A 14,103-nucleotide genomic window follows, 5' to 3' on the forward strand; every position below is an offset into this window, starting at 1 on the left:
CGCTAGCTCATTTGTTGGAGGCTGAATTATTAGTAGAAAATCTTCATTCCCTTAAAAATCTAGTTCACTGTAGCCATGTGGTACCTTGTCCTGAAGGCCCGTGGCTTCTTCTAAGATGTTCAGTAATTTTAACCTGGGTCATTGTGAGGTTGGCACCTGTTGATTTCTTTCCTCTTAAAAATTGGTCAAATTTTCCTGGTTTGTTCTTTCTTTTATACTGTTTGTTAGGAATTCTCAATACTTCTATTGTTCATTGATCTTTGGAATCTAGGTTCTGTTACAATCCTTTAGAGAATATTGATGGTTTCATTTTGTTTTAGCAGGTAGGTAACCTGATAAAGTTCAGTTCCCAAGTTCTGTTTTTCCTTTTTTGAGTGTTGGTCCTAATGCCAGCTCCGTTTTAAAAGCCTTTATTATATTGTTTTGAGTATGTCTCTATATGTGTAGCTTGTCGATGAACCTGTGACTGACTTGTGTTAATTCATATACAGAATTAGGAGATCCTTTTTCTGACTCTTTCTTTTCTGAGATTACCCCTGTGCTATCTGACTCACAGGGATCTCTTCCTGGCTTTGTGGCCAGAAACTTTTATTTCTTGTGCTACTGCAGCTAGTGCAGCTTCACAGCTGGGGCTACCCTCAAATCAATGCCAATGAGTAAGTAGGAAAAAATAACAGGTAAAAAGGGAACTTACTCCTGCATGAATTGCTCCTTATGGTTCGGATTTCCCTCCCCAATTGGTCTACTGTTGCTTATGTTTCAGAGTCCTCAGGAAGGCACTTTTTGTATTTTGTCCAGAGTTTTTAGTTGTGATCAGTAGGGGAGGCCATAGAGGGCTTAGTCTATCTCGGACAGCACCAGAATTCTCAGTTCTCTAATGTATGTTTTTCCTGGTTCTGTTTTTAAACTCAGACATACCTTTTTCTTTCTACTTTCATTCAAGAACAAAACTTTTGCCAGGTGTAGAATTCTTAGAACTTACGTTATTTTCTTTCAGCACTTCGAAGTTATTCCATTATTGCATTGTTTCTGGCTTCCATGTTTCTGATGAGAAGTCAGCTATCAGTCTTATTGTTGTTCCATTTAAGGTAAAATGTTAATTTTTCCCTGACTATTTTAAAGATGCTCTTTTGTCTTTTGTTTTTAGCAGTTTTACTGTACTATGCCTCGGTGTAGTTTTCTTCATAGATAGAGAGATAGATAGATTTTTTTTTTTTAGGGTACACAGGATTTCTTGGATTTCTGAATTGATGAGACTTACATTATAATCGGGAAATCATTTATTTTATTTATTTATTTATTGAGAGGCTTTTGTCATAGGACTCATGTGCTCGCCAGACAGACAGACAGACAGACAGACAGACAGAAAGCGAGAAATCATCCCCCAGGGGGGATGGCCACGCCGCAATCCCTTCTCCTCCATTCTCCTCTCAGGATCTTGGGTATGCACACACACGTGCCCGGTGTGAGTTTTAAGCCACTGGATCCAGGACGTGAACTGTGGTCAACTACATGGGATTCCAGCGACATAGCCATTATGCTAACTGCTAGTCCCTTTATTTATTTATTTTTTTGGGAGGAGAGGTTTTTGCTCTAGGGTGTGTACACTAGCCAGAAAGACAGAGAGAGACAGAGAAACGGAAAGCGAGAAATCACCCCCTGGGGAGGATGGCCACGCTGCAATCCCTTCTCCTCCATTCTCATTTTGGGATCTTAGGTACACACGTACATGTGCCCAGCATGAGTTTAAGCCACCAAGTCTGAGACGCAAACCATGGTTGACTACATGGGAGTCCAGCGACATAACCATTACTTCAACTGCTGGTCCCGGGAAATTCTTGCCATTATGTGTCTTTTAAAATTTTTTTATTGAGGGTCAGCAGGTGGTGTGGTAGTTAAAGTACTTGACTCCCACATGGTTAACTGCAGTTTGAATCCCGGATCTGGCAGCTTGCATTCTCACTTTCCTTTTCTCTCTCTGGTCAAATTAAATAATAATAATTAAAGTAAAAATAAAGTTAAATAACTCTTAAATTTTTTTTAAATTGGAACGTACATACACTAGAGTGCACAGATCTCAAGTATACAACTTGATGAATTTTAATGTGAAAAATTTGACCAGGGTAATCACCTGATCAAGATCCTACTATTCTTGAGACCAGCGGATGACGTAATGGTTTTGTCGTTGGACTCCCACATAGCCGACCACGGTTTGAGTCCCAGACCTGGCAACTTAAAATTCATGTCGGGCGGGTGTGTGTGTGTGCCCAAGATCCCGAGAGGAGAATGGAGGAGAAGGGATTGCAGCCTGGCCATCCCCCCTGGGGGGGTGATTTCTCTCTTTCTGTCTCTCTGGTGAGCGTATCTCTCAAAAAAAAAATCCTACTATTCTAATGCTTTCTGAGTTCAGTAAATATTCCATTTATCTGTACATAGAAGTAGTCACTCTTCTGACTTTTAACACTGCGTTTTAATATTGCTTGTTCTTGAACTTCATATAAATGGAATCATAGAGCATGTAGCTTTTTGTCTATTTGACCATTAATATATCTGTGAGATTTCTCCATAATTTTTTAATGCTTTGAATAGTCTCTTTATGGAGATACTATTTAAACATACTATAGTTGAAAGACATTTTTTGTGAGCTTTCTTTTCTTTTCTTGAGAGGCTTTTTTTCTTTTTTCTTTTTTTTTTTGCTATAGGGCGCGTGCGCTCACCAGACAGGCAGAGAGAGACAGAAAGACAGAAAGCGAGAAATCACCTCCCAGGGGGGATGGCCACGCCACAATCCCTTCTCCTCCATTCTCCTCTCGGGATTTTGGGCACACACACACACGCACCTGGCGTGAGTTTTAAGCCACCAGGTCCGGGACGCGAACAACGGTCAACTACTTGGGAGTCCAGCGACATAGCCATTACGCTAACTGCTGGTCCCTATTGTGAGCTTTCTGTGAATATTCTTGTACTTGTCTTTTGCTGAGTATGTAGATGCATTTCATTTACATATGTCTAGGAGTGAAATCATAAGGTTGTTGCATAGGCTTATTTTTCAACTCTACTATGTATTTTTGCTGGGCATTATTTCTTCTAATACTTATATGTGAAAGACCTTCTCTTTGCATCTACATGCCTTTTAACCTCCCTTTATGTTTTCCATCTTTTTAAATTTTTTTCAAATTTATCTTTTAGTTCACTAGTTTTCTCTTTAGGTAAAGGTCATATGTAAACCCATGTATTGAATTTTTAATTTAGTAATTGATTTTTTTCTGTTTACTTTGTTTTTTGTTGTTTTCATTTCTCTGGATGTTCAAATTTTGTTTTTTAAATCTTTGAACAATCAAATGTCTAATAATACCTATATCTGAACTCACTATAGACCTGTTTTTTAATTTTTTGTCTTATCATTTTGTAGTTTTACTTGAGTGCTGAACATTATATTAGAAATTACTGAAATAATACAAAGTCTTGGATAATGCCATTTTTCTTCTGAGAGGTAGATAACTAGTGGTATTCACAATCCATAATCACTTTAATCCAGTCATAGGAAATGAGACTAAAAAGTTATGAAGGTGGGATTATTTAAACTTCTTTGTTTCCCCCTAGGAGACCCAACCCTATGTGCAGGATATTTACCAAGGGTTCCTTTGCTTGGTGGGTTCTGAGTTCTTCACTTTTGCCACCCTATCCTGGGGCTCTTAGACACACTGATCAGCTTCTTGGGGCCACATATGTTATTTTTATTTTTTTAAAGAAACATGCATTAGAGAAGTGCTCCAGGTACTGTGCTCCACTCTCCATATGTCCTCATCTTCGTTCTTGGCTCTGTGATTCTTTTTTGCTTTGTTGGTTTTCCAGCCGCCTACAAGGAGATATATTTTTATGCAGTTTTTCCATTTCTTGTTAGGAACGTTGATTCACATTCCATAAACTGCTACCTTTGGAACAGAATTCTGATAATAACCATTTACAAAATGTTTAAAAATTATTTTTACTTATTTTATAATTTTATGTATGATTAATCAATGTTCAAATAAACCCTTCCTGAGGAACATTAATACTAATACTAGAAAGTTTAGAGTTCAGAGTTACTCGTGTGTGTATTGTTATTTTTAAATAGATTTTTGCTATAGGGCATGTGTGCTTGCTAGAGACAGATACAGAAAGCGAGAAATCACCTCCTGAGGGGATGGCCAAGCTGCAATACCTTCTTCTCCAGTCTGCTCTTGAGATTCAGGCACACATGCACATGCGCTGGGCATGACACCGGGTCTGGAATTCGAGCTGTGGTTGACTATGTGGGAGTCAAGTGACATAACCATTACACCATCTGCTGGTCCCCGTGTGTGTATTATTCTTAAGTAAATATCTTTGCAAATTGTAGCAAAAAAGGATTCATTTATATGTGTGGATTTTTTGTGGACAGGGTTTCAAATTTTTATTGATTTTTTTTAAAGTCTCTTTAAAACTAATAGGGAGGAACCAGCAGATGGCGTAATGGTTGTCTTCCTGGACTTCCACGTAGTCGACTGTGGTTCGAATCCTGGACCTGGTGACTTAAAACTCACACCAGGCACGTATGCTCACATGCCCAAAATCTTGAGAGGAAACTGGAGAAGGGATTGCAGCATGGTCATCTCCTCTGGGGTGTGATTCCTTGTTTTCTGTCTCTGTCTCTCTCTGGTGAGCCCACATACTCTATAGCAAAACCCTCTCTTAAAAAAAGAATATCTTTGGGACCAGCAGTTAGCGTAATGACTATGTCACTGGATTCCCACGTAGTCGACTGCAGTTTGAGTCCTGGACATGACAGCTTAAAACTCATGTCAGGCGCTTATGTGTGCATGCTCAAGACCCCAAGAGGAGAATGAAGGAGATGGGATTTCAATGTGGCCATTCCACTGGGGGGTGATTTCTTGCTTTCTGTCTCTCTGCCTCTCTTTCTCTCTGGCGAGCACACATGACCTATAGCAAAAAAAATCTCTTTTTTAAAAACAAAATTAAACTTTGTTATATTATTATTTTTCATTATTTTTTTTGTGGGGAGAGGTTTTTGCTATAGGGCATATGAGCTCACCATAAAGACAGAGAGAAAGCGAGAAATCACACCCCAGGGGGGATGGCCACGCTGCAATCCCTTCTCCTTATTCTCCTCTCAGGATCTTGGGCACACACGCACACGTGCCTGTTGTGAATTTAAGCCACTGGGTCCAGGACTAGAACTGTAGTCGACTACATGGGAGTCCAGCGATGTAGCCATTATGCCAACTGCTGGTCCCTATTTTTAATTTGATGAGAAAGAGAGAGAGCAAGCCACCAGGTCCAGGACTTGAACTTGGTTGGTCATGTGGGAGTCCAGCACCCCTAACCACCATGCCACTTGCCATCCCCCACAAAAATCTCTCTTAAACAACAACAACAAAGTAGTAAGTAATACCCTTAGCAGTGTGGTGTGGATCGATATCTGTCCAGGGACCCACATGCCATGTGTTCATGTACAGCCACTCATAACTCAGGGCTCTGGTGCTGCTTTGTGTTACCTGAAAGGCTGAGGCTTGGCACCCAGCAGTCATGCCCCTGTCTTTTGAATGACTGATTAATGCTTACTATAAACTAATAAAATATCAATTCTGAATACTAGTAGGCAGGGAACAGAAGGATTAGCTTTAGAAAAACCAGTTTCCTAACTGTATATTTTTTGTCGTGTGTCTTTTTTTTTTTTTTAAAGATCTCTGTACTTGTCCAAAGAGCCCAGGCCTCTGAGATCTTACTGGAAGAATTACAGCAGGGATTTTCCCAGGCAAAGAGGGATGTTCAGGAACAGATGGTAAGTTAACATTTTAAATAAACATTAAACTATGTTATATGTGCTATTTTTATTCTCTCTTGAATTCAGCTTTGATATGACTTTATGACTGTACCCAAAGTGGTCACTATTATGTCCTCCAGGATCCGTAGAATAATGTTAGGCAAAATATTACATAAAAATAATCCTTTTTAAAACCTTCTTGATTAGACTAAAAAAAATTTCACCTTAATTTAATTTTCTAATTTGGGCCAACATTTAATTTTCAATACTAAATATAAGCTAAAAAATGGAAATCTCGGGACCATGAACTCCCATGTAGTCGACTGTGGTTCGAGTCCCAGACCTGGTGGCTTAAACTCACGCCAGGCGCATGTGCGTGCATGTTCAAGATCCCAAGAGGAGAATGGAGGAGAAGGGATTGTGGTGTGGCCATCCCCCGGGGAGAGTGATTTCTCACTTTCTGTCTCTGTGTGTGTGTGTGTGTCTCTCTCTGTCTTCCTGGTGAATGCACGTGCCCTATAGCTACCCCTACCCCCCTCACCCCCCCCAAAAAAATGAATACTTAAAAATGGATATCTCTAGCTGGTGCAGCTTTTGAAAAGTGTGCTTTTCCTGGGCAGTTCATTTACTTTGAGTAACCTCATTAATTTCACAGTCATTATTAAAAAGGAAAAAACATGTTTCATAAATGTTGTGATACTGGGGAACTTCCAGACGGCTATCAGTTCTGAGGGATAGGGCCAGAGAGATTCCTGAGCAAGGGCTGACTGGAACCTTTGCAGAATAGACTGCAGACTTGGGCCTCCCTCCTTGCTACTCTGGCTGCCTTTGCCTTGTTCTACCTTTTTCTTAAAGTTGGAATCCTTAATCTGACTGCCCTGTGTAAATGATATCAGAGTCGATATTGGTGGGACTATTCTGCAAAGCTGCCTCTTAACCAGCTCCTCCAGGGATGACAGAAAGAAAAAAAGCCTCAGATGGATGGTAATGGTTCATTTTTGATTGGCATTGGATCAGTATCTGACTGGCCTTTGAGATGGTCCCTGGTCTCTTAGGAAACCTCTAATCCTAATCATTGACCGGAGAGTTTCGTATCTCTTTAAGTTAGAGAAAAAAGTAATAATCATTGGCCTACAAATTACCATTGGCACTGGACCTCCTACATGGTTAATCACAGTTCAAGTCCCAGACCTGGAAGCTTGAAACAAATGCTGAGCATGTGTGTACGTGCCCAAACTCCCAGGAGGAGAGTGAAGAAGGGATTGCAGTGTGTCCATCCTCCCAGGGGGGCAGGAGGTGGGCAGCGGGCAGGCAGAAGGAGGTGCTTTCTTGTCTCTCTGGTGAGGGCATGCACCCTGTAACAAAAATTTTTTTCTTAAAAGAAGCTGGCAAAGTTTCATAGTGTTGTGCCTCGTGCACATTTTTCATTTTTGTCCGTCCCCTTGTATCTTTTTCCTTTTTTTTTTTAAACTTTGTCAGAGGTTGCATACACACTCACTGGAGAGAGACAGAGCTAAATAGGGAGGGAGTGAGAAAGTACCCTTCATGGAAAATAATCAAACTTAAGACCTTCCCTTAGATTCAGTTACTTACTGTTACTAATCTTTTACCACAGTAGTGTGTGCTTGCACTGGCCCAGTTTTTCTCTGTTTGTCTCTGTAGGTATATAGGTATTCCATTTGTGTTTTTGTTTCTTGGGTGGGGGGGGGTGCACTATTTGGAATTAATGTAGACATCATGACACTCATAAATATTTTAGTATGTATCTCCTAAGCATAAAGAGATTGTGTCTGACCACAGTGTTTTTCATGCTTAAAATATAACCACTTGTCCCCCAAAATTCGTGATTGTTTTCTAGTGATAATTTTTTATTTTTTGATCTCAAAACCAATTAAGGGTCACGTATTGCGTTTTCTTGTCTTGTCACTTTAGTCTTTAAAACAGTCCTCGTGCTCACTTCGGCAGCACATGTACTAAAATTGGAACAATACAGAGAAGATTAGCATGGCTCCTGCGCAGGATGACATGCAAATTCGTGAAGCGCTCCATATTTTTTTGATAAGCCCATCACAAGGATTGGAGTTCATCTTTATAATAAACAATGGCTGTAGGGTTTTAAGATTTGAAAAAGAAAAAAGAAGTCCTCTACTTTTATTTTATGACATTAACATTTTAGAAGAGTCTAAGCCACTTGCCTTGTAGAATGCTTTAGGCTAATTAGCTTGTAGAATACATTTGTTTGATTATTTCCTCACAATTTGATTCAAGGTAAACATTTTGACAAGAATATTAGAGAGATGAAATGATGAAACGGGGGAAACCAGCAGTTAGCATAATGGCTATGTCGCTGGACTCCCACGTAGTCTACTGCGGTTAGAGTCCTGGATTCGGCGACTTAAAACTCATGCTGGGCACATGTGCGTGCGTGCCCAAGATCCCGAGAGGAGAATGGAGGAGAAGGGATTGCGGCATGACCATCCCCCCTGGGGGGTGATTTCTCGCTTTCTGTCTCTATGTCTCTCTCTGTCTGGCGAGCGCACGCGCCCTACAGTGAAAAATCTCTCTAAAAAAAAAAAAAATGATGAAACGGGGAATTCATAACATCATGATGCAGTAATGATGGTTGGTTCCTTTGCTGATGTAATCCCTTGGTTATGGTGGGGACAAAATAGTTTCAGAATTACTACATCAAGTTGCTACCAACAGGAAGCCTGAAGTTCAGGATTTCTTTCTAGTTCTTTCTGCTCTTAGAACATGTCCCAGATAAAGGTTTACAGTTTAGGTACTCGGTTCAAAAATTACTTGAATTGATTTTTCTCTCTGGTTGTATCACCAGTTTGATACAGAGCTCATTGTTTCTGTTGTATTACCATTTCAGATTTGCTTTATTCTTTTTTGATTTACGTCTAAAACAAATATGCAGCATGACTCATAAGTCAAAACTATAAAACAATATATATTAAGAGATCAGTAGGTGGTGTGGTTAAGGCACTAGATATTCCCACATGGCTGACCACAGTTCGAGTCCCAGACCTGGTGGCTTGCTTTCTCCCTTTCCCTCTGTCTGTCTTTCTCTCTGTGTGTCTCTCTCTGGTCAAGTTCAAAAACAAATGAAGGAATAAATAAAATTAAATAATCCTTTTTTAAAAAAGGATACTTAGATCTTGCTTCCATTCCTTATCCCTTCCACTTCATGTCCACCCACTCCCATATGTACTCATTTAAAAAATTTTTTGGCTTACCCTTCTGTGTTTCTCTTTACAAAAGAAGTGAATGTATACATATGTACACATCCTTTCTGTTCCTTCATCTCCAGAAGATTGTGGGATATCAATGTTTTGTTGTAAGACGTGTTGAAAGCACAACTGATTGTTGGTCTGGTGAAAACAAGTCAGCAGAATTGAGCTGTATTTATGCATGACCTTGACTGCCTGCCTGCAGTCTGTGCTCCAGCATGTGGTTCTGGTGTCACCTCCTCTGGGAAGTGTCGTTTAACCCTCTCCCCGCTTCCCTCCCCCAGTTAGGTATCCCTTTGTCCTTTTATCACTGTGGCACACAGACCTTTATGGTATCGCAGGGTAGTTTTTGACTTACTTGTCTTTCTCTACTGGACCATGAGCTTCTCCAAGGCAGTCTTATTTCCGTATTCCATGGGCAGCATACACCCACATAGAGTACCAGCTGCTAAATAAATGTTAGGCAAGTGAATGGTCTTCATTTATGTGTACCCTTAAGATAAATGACTTAGTATTAGAAAGTAGCAAAAATTGTCCTTTTATAGAAGTATGTCTTAGATTAGCTGGAATACCATATTTTGATACAAATTAATATGGAATCTCTAAAATTGACTGACACGTGAGCAAGTGGAAGTAGGTGCATGTTCAGTTTTAAGAATCAGCTCCTCAGGACCAGCCTGTAGTGGACTCCCACATGGCCGACCACAGTTTGCGTGCTGGACCTGCTGGCTTAAAACATGCTGGGCTGGGCACGTTGCGTGAGTGCCCAAGATCTCGGGGTGATTTGTCACTTTTCCTCTTCTCTGTCTCTCTCTGGCAAGGACACATCCCCTAAAGCAGAAACAAACAAACAAACAAAAAACACCTCTCTTAATAATAATTAAAAAAAAAAATCAGCTCAAGTGCCTTGTATATCCTGCACAGATCATCTTGATGACTTCCTTTAATTGAGGCTGCTGGGTCAGTGAACCTGAGCTTGAACCAGTGCACATGTAATGGAAGATGATGACCCTGCCTTTAAAAAAAAAAAAAAATTAATTCATTTTTATTTATTTTTATTTGACCAGAGAGGAACAGAAAGAGAGGTTGAGAGAGAGAGAAGGGGGAAAGAGAAAGCAAGAAAGCAAGCTGCCAGGTCAAGACTCGAACCACGGTCGGCCATGTGGGAGTACAGCGCCCTTACCCACCATACCACCTGCCGGCCCCTTTTCATTTCTCTGAACTTCCTGGCGAATGCCTGCCCTGTAGAAATAGGAGCTATTTTGAGTACATGCCATTTGACATGTGTCTTTATTGTGTCAGCCACTTCATTGAGCTAGAGATCTTCGTTTTTCCGTAGTCCAGAGATAGGGAGGGAAATCATTATTTTTAAAGGTATTTGTCGAGGGCTGGCCCCATAGCTCAGGGTAGGAGAACTGGGTTCTATTCGGCTTACTGTGGCTCAAATCCCAGCCCTGGTAATTTGAAGGACAGGCTGGGCAAGTGTGTGTGTGTTTGTGTGTATGCTCAGTATCCTGATGGGAAGGAAGCATGGAGGAAAAAGGATTGTGGTATGACTGTGCCCCATGGGGGATGCTTGCCCCACCCCCATTCCCAGTGAATGTGTGTGCCCCCCAGCAATTAAAAAAAAAAGGCAAACTGTTGGTGAAAATAAAGAATCAGCTCATGTACTTGATTTACTGCTGGTCTCGCCAGTAGAATATGTATAAAGGTCACAAATGAATATTAAGCCTTGGGGCCATCAGTTGGCGTAATGGCTATGTCGCTGGACTTCCATGTAGTCGACCATGGTTCAATTCCTGGACCCGGTGGCTTAAACTCAGGCCGGCACATGTGCGTGCATGCTTAAGATCCTGAGAGGAGAATGGAGAAGGGATTGCAGTGTGGCCATCCCCCTGGGGGGTGATTTCTCTCTTTCTCTCTCTCTCTCTCTCCTTCTGGTGAGCACACGCACCCTATAGCAAAAACCTGTCCTATATATATATGTGTGTGTGTGTGTGTGTGTGTGTGTGTGTGTGTATGTATATGTATATATAGATAAAAAGTCTCATAGAGCTTTATTATGTACTCTGCCACTCCTCAGCCCTAGCTCCCATTTGATTTGGCCTTGCTTTTCTCTGGTGTAGCTATCACTGGACTGGATTTACCTTTCTGGCTGTGATTAGCGCCTGTTTCTATTTTAGGCGGTGCTGATGCAGTCTCGAGAACAGGTTTCAGAAGAGCTGGTGAGGCTACAGAAAGATAACGACAGTCTCCAGGGAAAGCACAGCCTGCATGTGTCGTTGCAGCAAGCCGAAGACTTCATCCTCCCAGACACTACAGAGGTACCTTACTTTACACGTGATTAGAAATGTAAACAAGGACACGTTCTGAAATGGCTATACACTCTTTAAACAGCTTTATTGAACTATATAACTCTCATACCAAACAGTTCAAACATTTAAAGTGTACAGGTCTATGTTTTTTAGTATATTTCACAGATAAGAGTAAGCTATCATCATAATTTTAAGACATTTCATCACTTCCAGAAGAAATCCCTTAGCTGTTTGCTTATCACCTTACTCCCCCTCCCTCTTGCCATTTACAAATATTAATTTACTTTTTATCAATACAGATTTCCCCATTCTAGACTTTCATGTAAATAAAATCATATAATAACTGTTTTTTTGTAACTGGCTTCTCTAACTTGGCATAATGTTTATAAAATTCATCTATGTTGTGGCAAGTGTTTTTAAATTGTAATTTCTACTACAAAATACATACAAGCTTATATATAAGCTTTATTTCTTTTCATGGCCAAATAATCTACATTGTATGGATACTTTAAGTACTCACCTGTCAATGGACATTTGGGTTTCCATTTTGGGGTTGTTACCTAAACAATGCTGGTGTAAATATTCATGCATAGGTTTTGGTATAGACATGTTTTTTATATCTTTAGGGTATATACCTAGTAGTAGAATTGCTGGACCACATGAGAACGTCATGTGTAAATCTTTGAGGAACTCCTAGACTTCGATAGCAGTGGCACCATCTTATATTCTAGCAGTGAATAGGGCTTGAATTTCTCTGCATCCTTGTCAGTACTTAATATCTCACTTTTTGATTATAGCCATCCTATTAGGTTCAAAGAGGTATTTCATGGATTTTGATTTGCATTTCTCTCATGACCAAGGGTTTTGAGCATATTGTCATGTGTTTATTGACCATTTATATATCTTCCTTGGGGAAATGTATATTCAGATCCTTTTGTTCATTTTAAAATTGGAGTCTTTATACAGAGATTTCTTGATATATCTAGATTAAAGCCCCATGTGATTTACAGATATTTTCTCCCATCCTGTGGACAATCTTTTTCTTTCTTTCTTTTTTTAAAAGAATTAATTAATTTATTATTATTTTCTCACATGAGTTTTGCCAGAGAAAGAGAGAGAGAGACAGAGAGAGAGAGATGGAAGGAGGGAGGGAGAGAGGGGGGGAGAGAGAGAGAGAGAGAAAGAGAGAGAGGAAAAGTAAGCCACCAGGTCTAGGAATTGAACCGTGGTCAGTCATGTGGGAATTCCAGCGCCTTAGTTACCACATCAACTGCTGGACCAGGGCTGTCTTTTTCTTTATTTCTTTTATATTTTTTCTTAAGAATTATTTATTTATTTAATTCCATTTGTTTTTAATTTTTTAATCTGACTAGAGACAGAGAGAGAGAGAGAGAGAGAGAAAGGGAAAGTGAGAAAGTAAGCTGCCAGATCCAGGACTCAAACCGCAGTCAGCCATGTGGGAATCTAGTACCTTTAACCACCACACCATCTGCTGGCCCTAGCGGGCTGTCTTTTTCTTTAAAGTATCTTTTGAAACACAAAACTTTTTGATTTGACAAAGACTATCTAATTTTTCTTTTCCTCATGCTTGCAGTGTCATGTCTAATAGTCCTTTGTCAAATCCAAGGTCTGTAAATTAGTTTTGTGGGACATAATCTTGAGATTGTGCCAGAAATGAAATGTTTGAAGGAGTCACCAGCTGGTTGCTTTTGTGATGTTTTTGTGATCTAGCACTTAAAAGTTTATACCCAGTACCAGCAGACAGCATAGTGGTTATGTTGTTGGACTCCCACATGGTCGGCAGTGGTTCGAGTCCTGGACCCAGTGGTTTAAAATTCATGCTGAGGAACCAGCACTTGGTATAATGGCTGTGTTGCTGGACTCCCATGTAGTCGACCTCAGTTCAAGTCCTGGGTTTGGTGGCTTAACCTCACGCTGGGCACATGTGCACGCGTGCCCAAGATCCTGAGAGGAGAATGGAGAACAAGGGATTGCAGTGTAGCCATCCTCCCTGCGGGGTGAATTTTTCTGGGGTGTGATTTCTCCCTTTCTGGAAGAGAATGGAGAGAAGGGATTGTGGTGAAATCACCCCACTGGATGGTTTCTCGTTTTTCTATCTGTCTCTGTCTCTCTGGTGATCGCATGTACCCTATAGCAAAAATCTCTCTTAAAAAAATTTGTGGCTAGGAGGTGGCATGGTGGTTAAAGATGCTGGACTCCCACTTGACCGAACATGGTTCCAGTCCTGGACCTGGTGGCTTTCTTTCTCACTTTCTCTTTCTCTCTCTGATCAAACTGGAAAATAATAATCATAATAAATAAAGTTAAATAAAATAATTTAAAATATTGAAAAATATTACTTGTAAGTTCACTTGTAAGTTTTGTTGTTTTTTAAAAAATTATAATTGCTAAAAATTATTGAAAAATTGGGCCATCAGGTGGCATGGTGGTTAAGGTGCTGAATTGTCACATGGCTGACCATGGTTCAAGCCCCGGATCATGCAGTTTCACAGTCACTCTAGGCACATGTGTGTATATGCCCAAAATCCTGAGAGAACAATGGAGGAGACAGGATTGCCATGTGGCCATTCCTCGCAGGGAATGATTTCTCACATTGCCTTCCCTCTGTCTTTCGTGAGCGCATGTGGCCAATGGCAAAAACCTGAAAAAAAATTGCTGAAAAATTATGGCCAAGCCATAGCCTAGTGGTTAAGGTGGCTGGGGCTCACATGTCTATGGCTTTGAT

At 40.4% G+C, this 14,103-nt stretch overlaps 1 protein-coding gene and 1 non-coding gene across 3 annotated transcripts in view; both read left to right on the top strand.

Moving 5' to 3' along the window:
• RABEP1 (rabaptin, RAB GTPase binding effector protein 1) overlaps nucleotides 1-14,103 on the top strand; it is an 86,370-nt gene that overhangs the window by 60,321 nt on the left and 11,946 nt on the right. For both annotated transcript variants that reach the window (XM_014589093.2, XM_014589094.2), the window contains 2 exons: nucleotides 5,726-5,824; nucleotides 11,226-11,366. In XM_014589093.2, coding sequence (XP_014444579.1) covers nucleotides 5,726-5,824; nucleotides 11,226-11,366 — 240 coding nt within the window. The remainder of the gene's footprint in view (nucleotides 1-5,725; nucleotides 5,825-11,225; nucleotides 11,367-14,103) is intronic.
• On the top strand, nucleotides 7,756-7,861 carry LOC114008389 (U6 spliceosomal RNA). The gene has a single exon (XR_003549937.1). It is a non-coding gene; the product is annotated as a U6 spliceosomal RNA (small nuclear RNA).

The sequence above is a fragment of the Tupaia chinensis genome, unplaced genomic scaffold (genome assembly GCF_000334495.1).
Source record: "Tupaia chinensis unplaced genomic scaffold, TupChi_1.0 Scaffold000330_1, whole genome shotgun sequence".
NCBI lineage: Eukaryota > Metazoa > Chordata > Mammalia > Scandentia > Tupaiidae > Tupaia > Tupaia belangeri.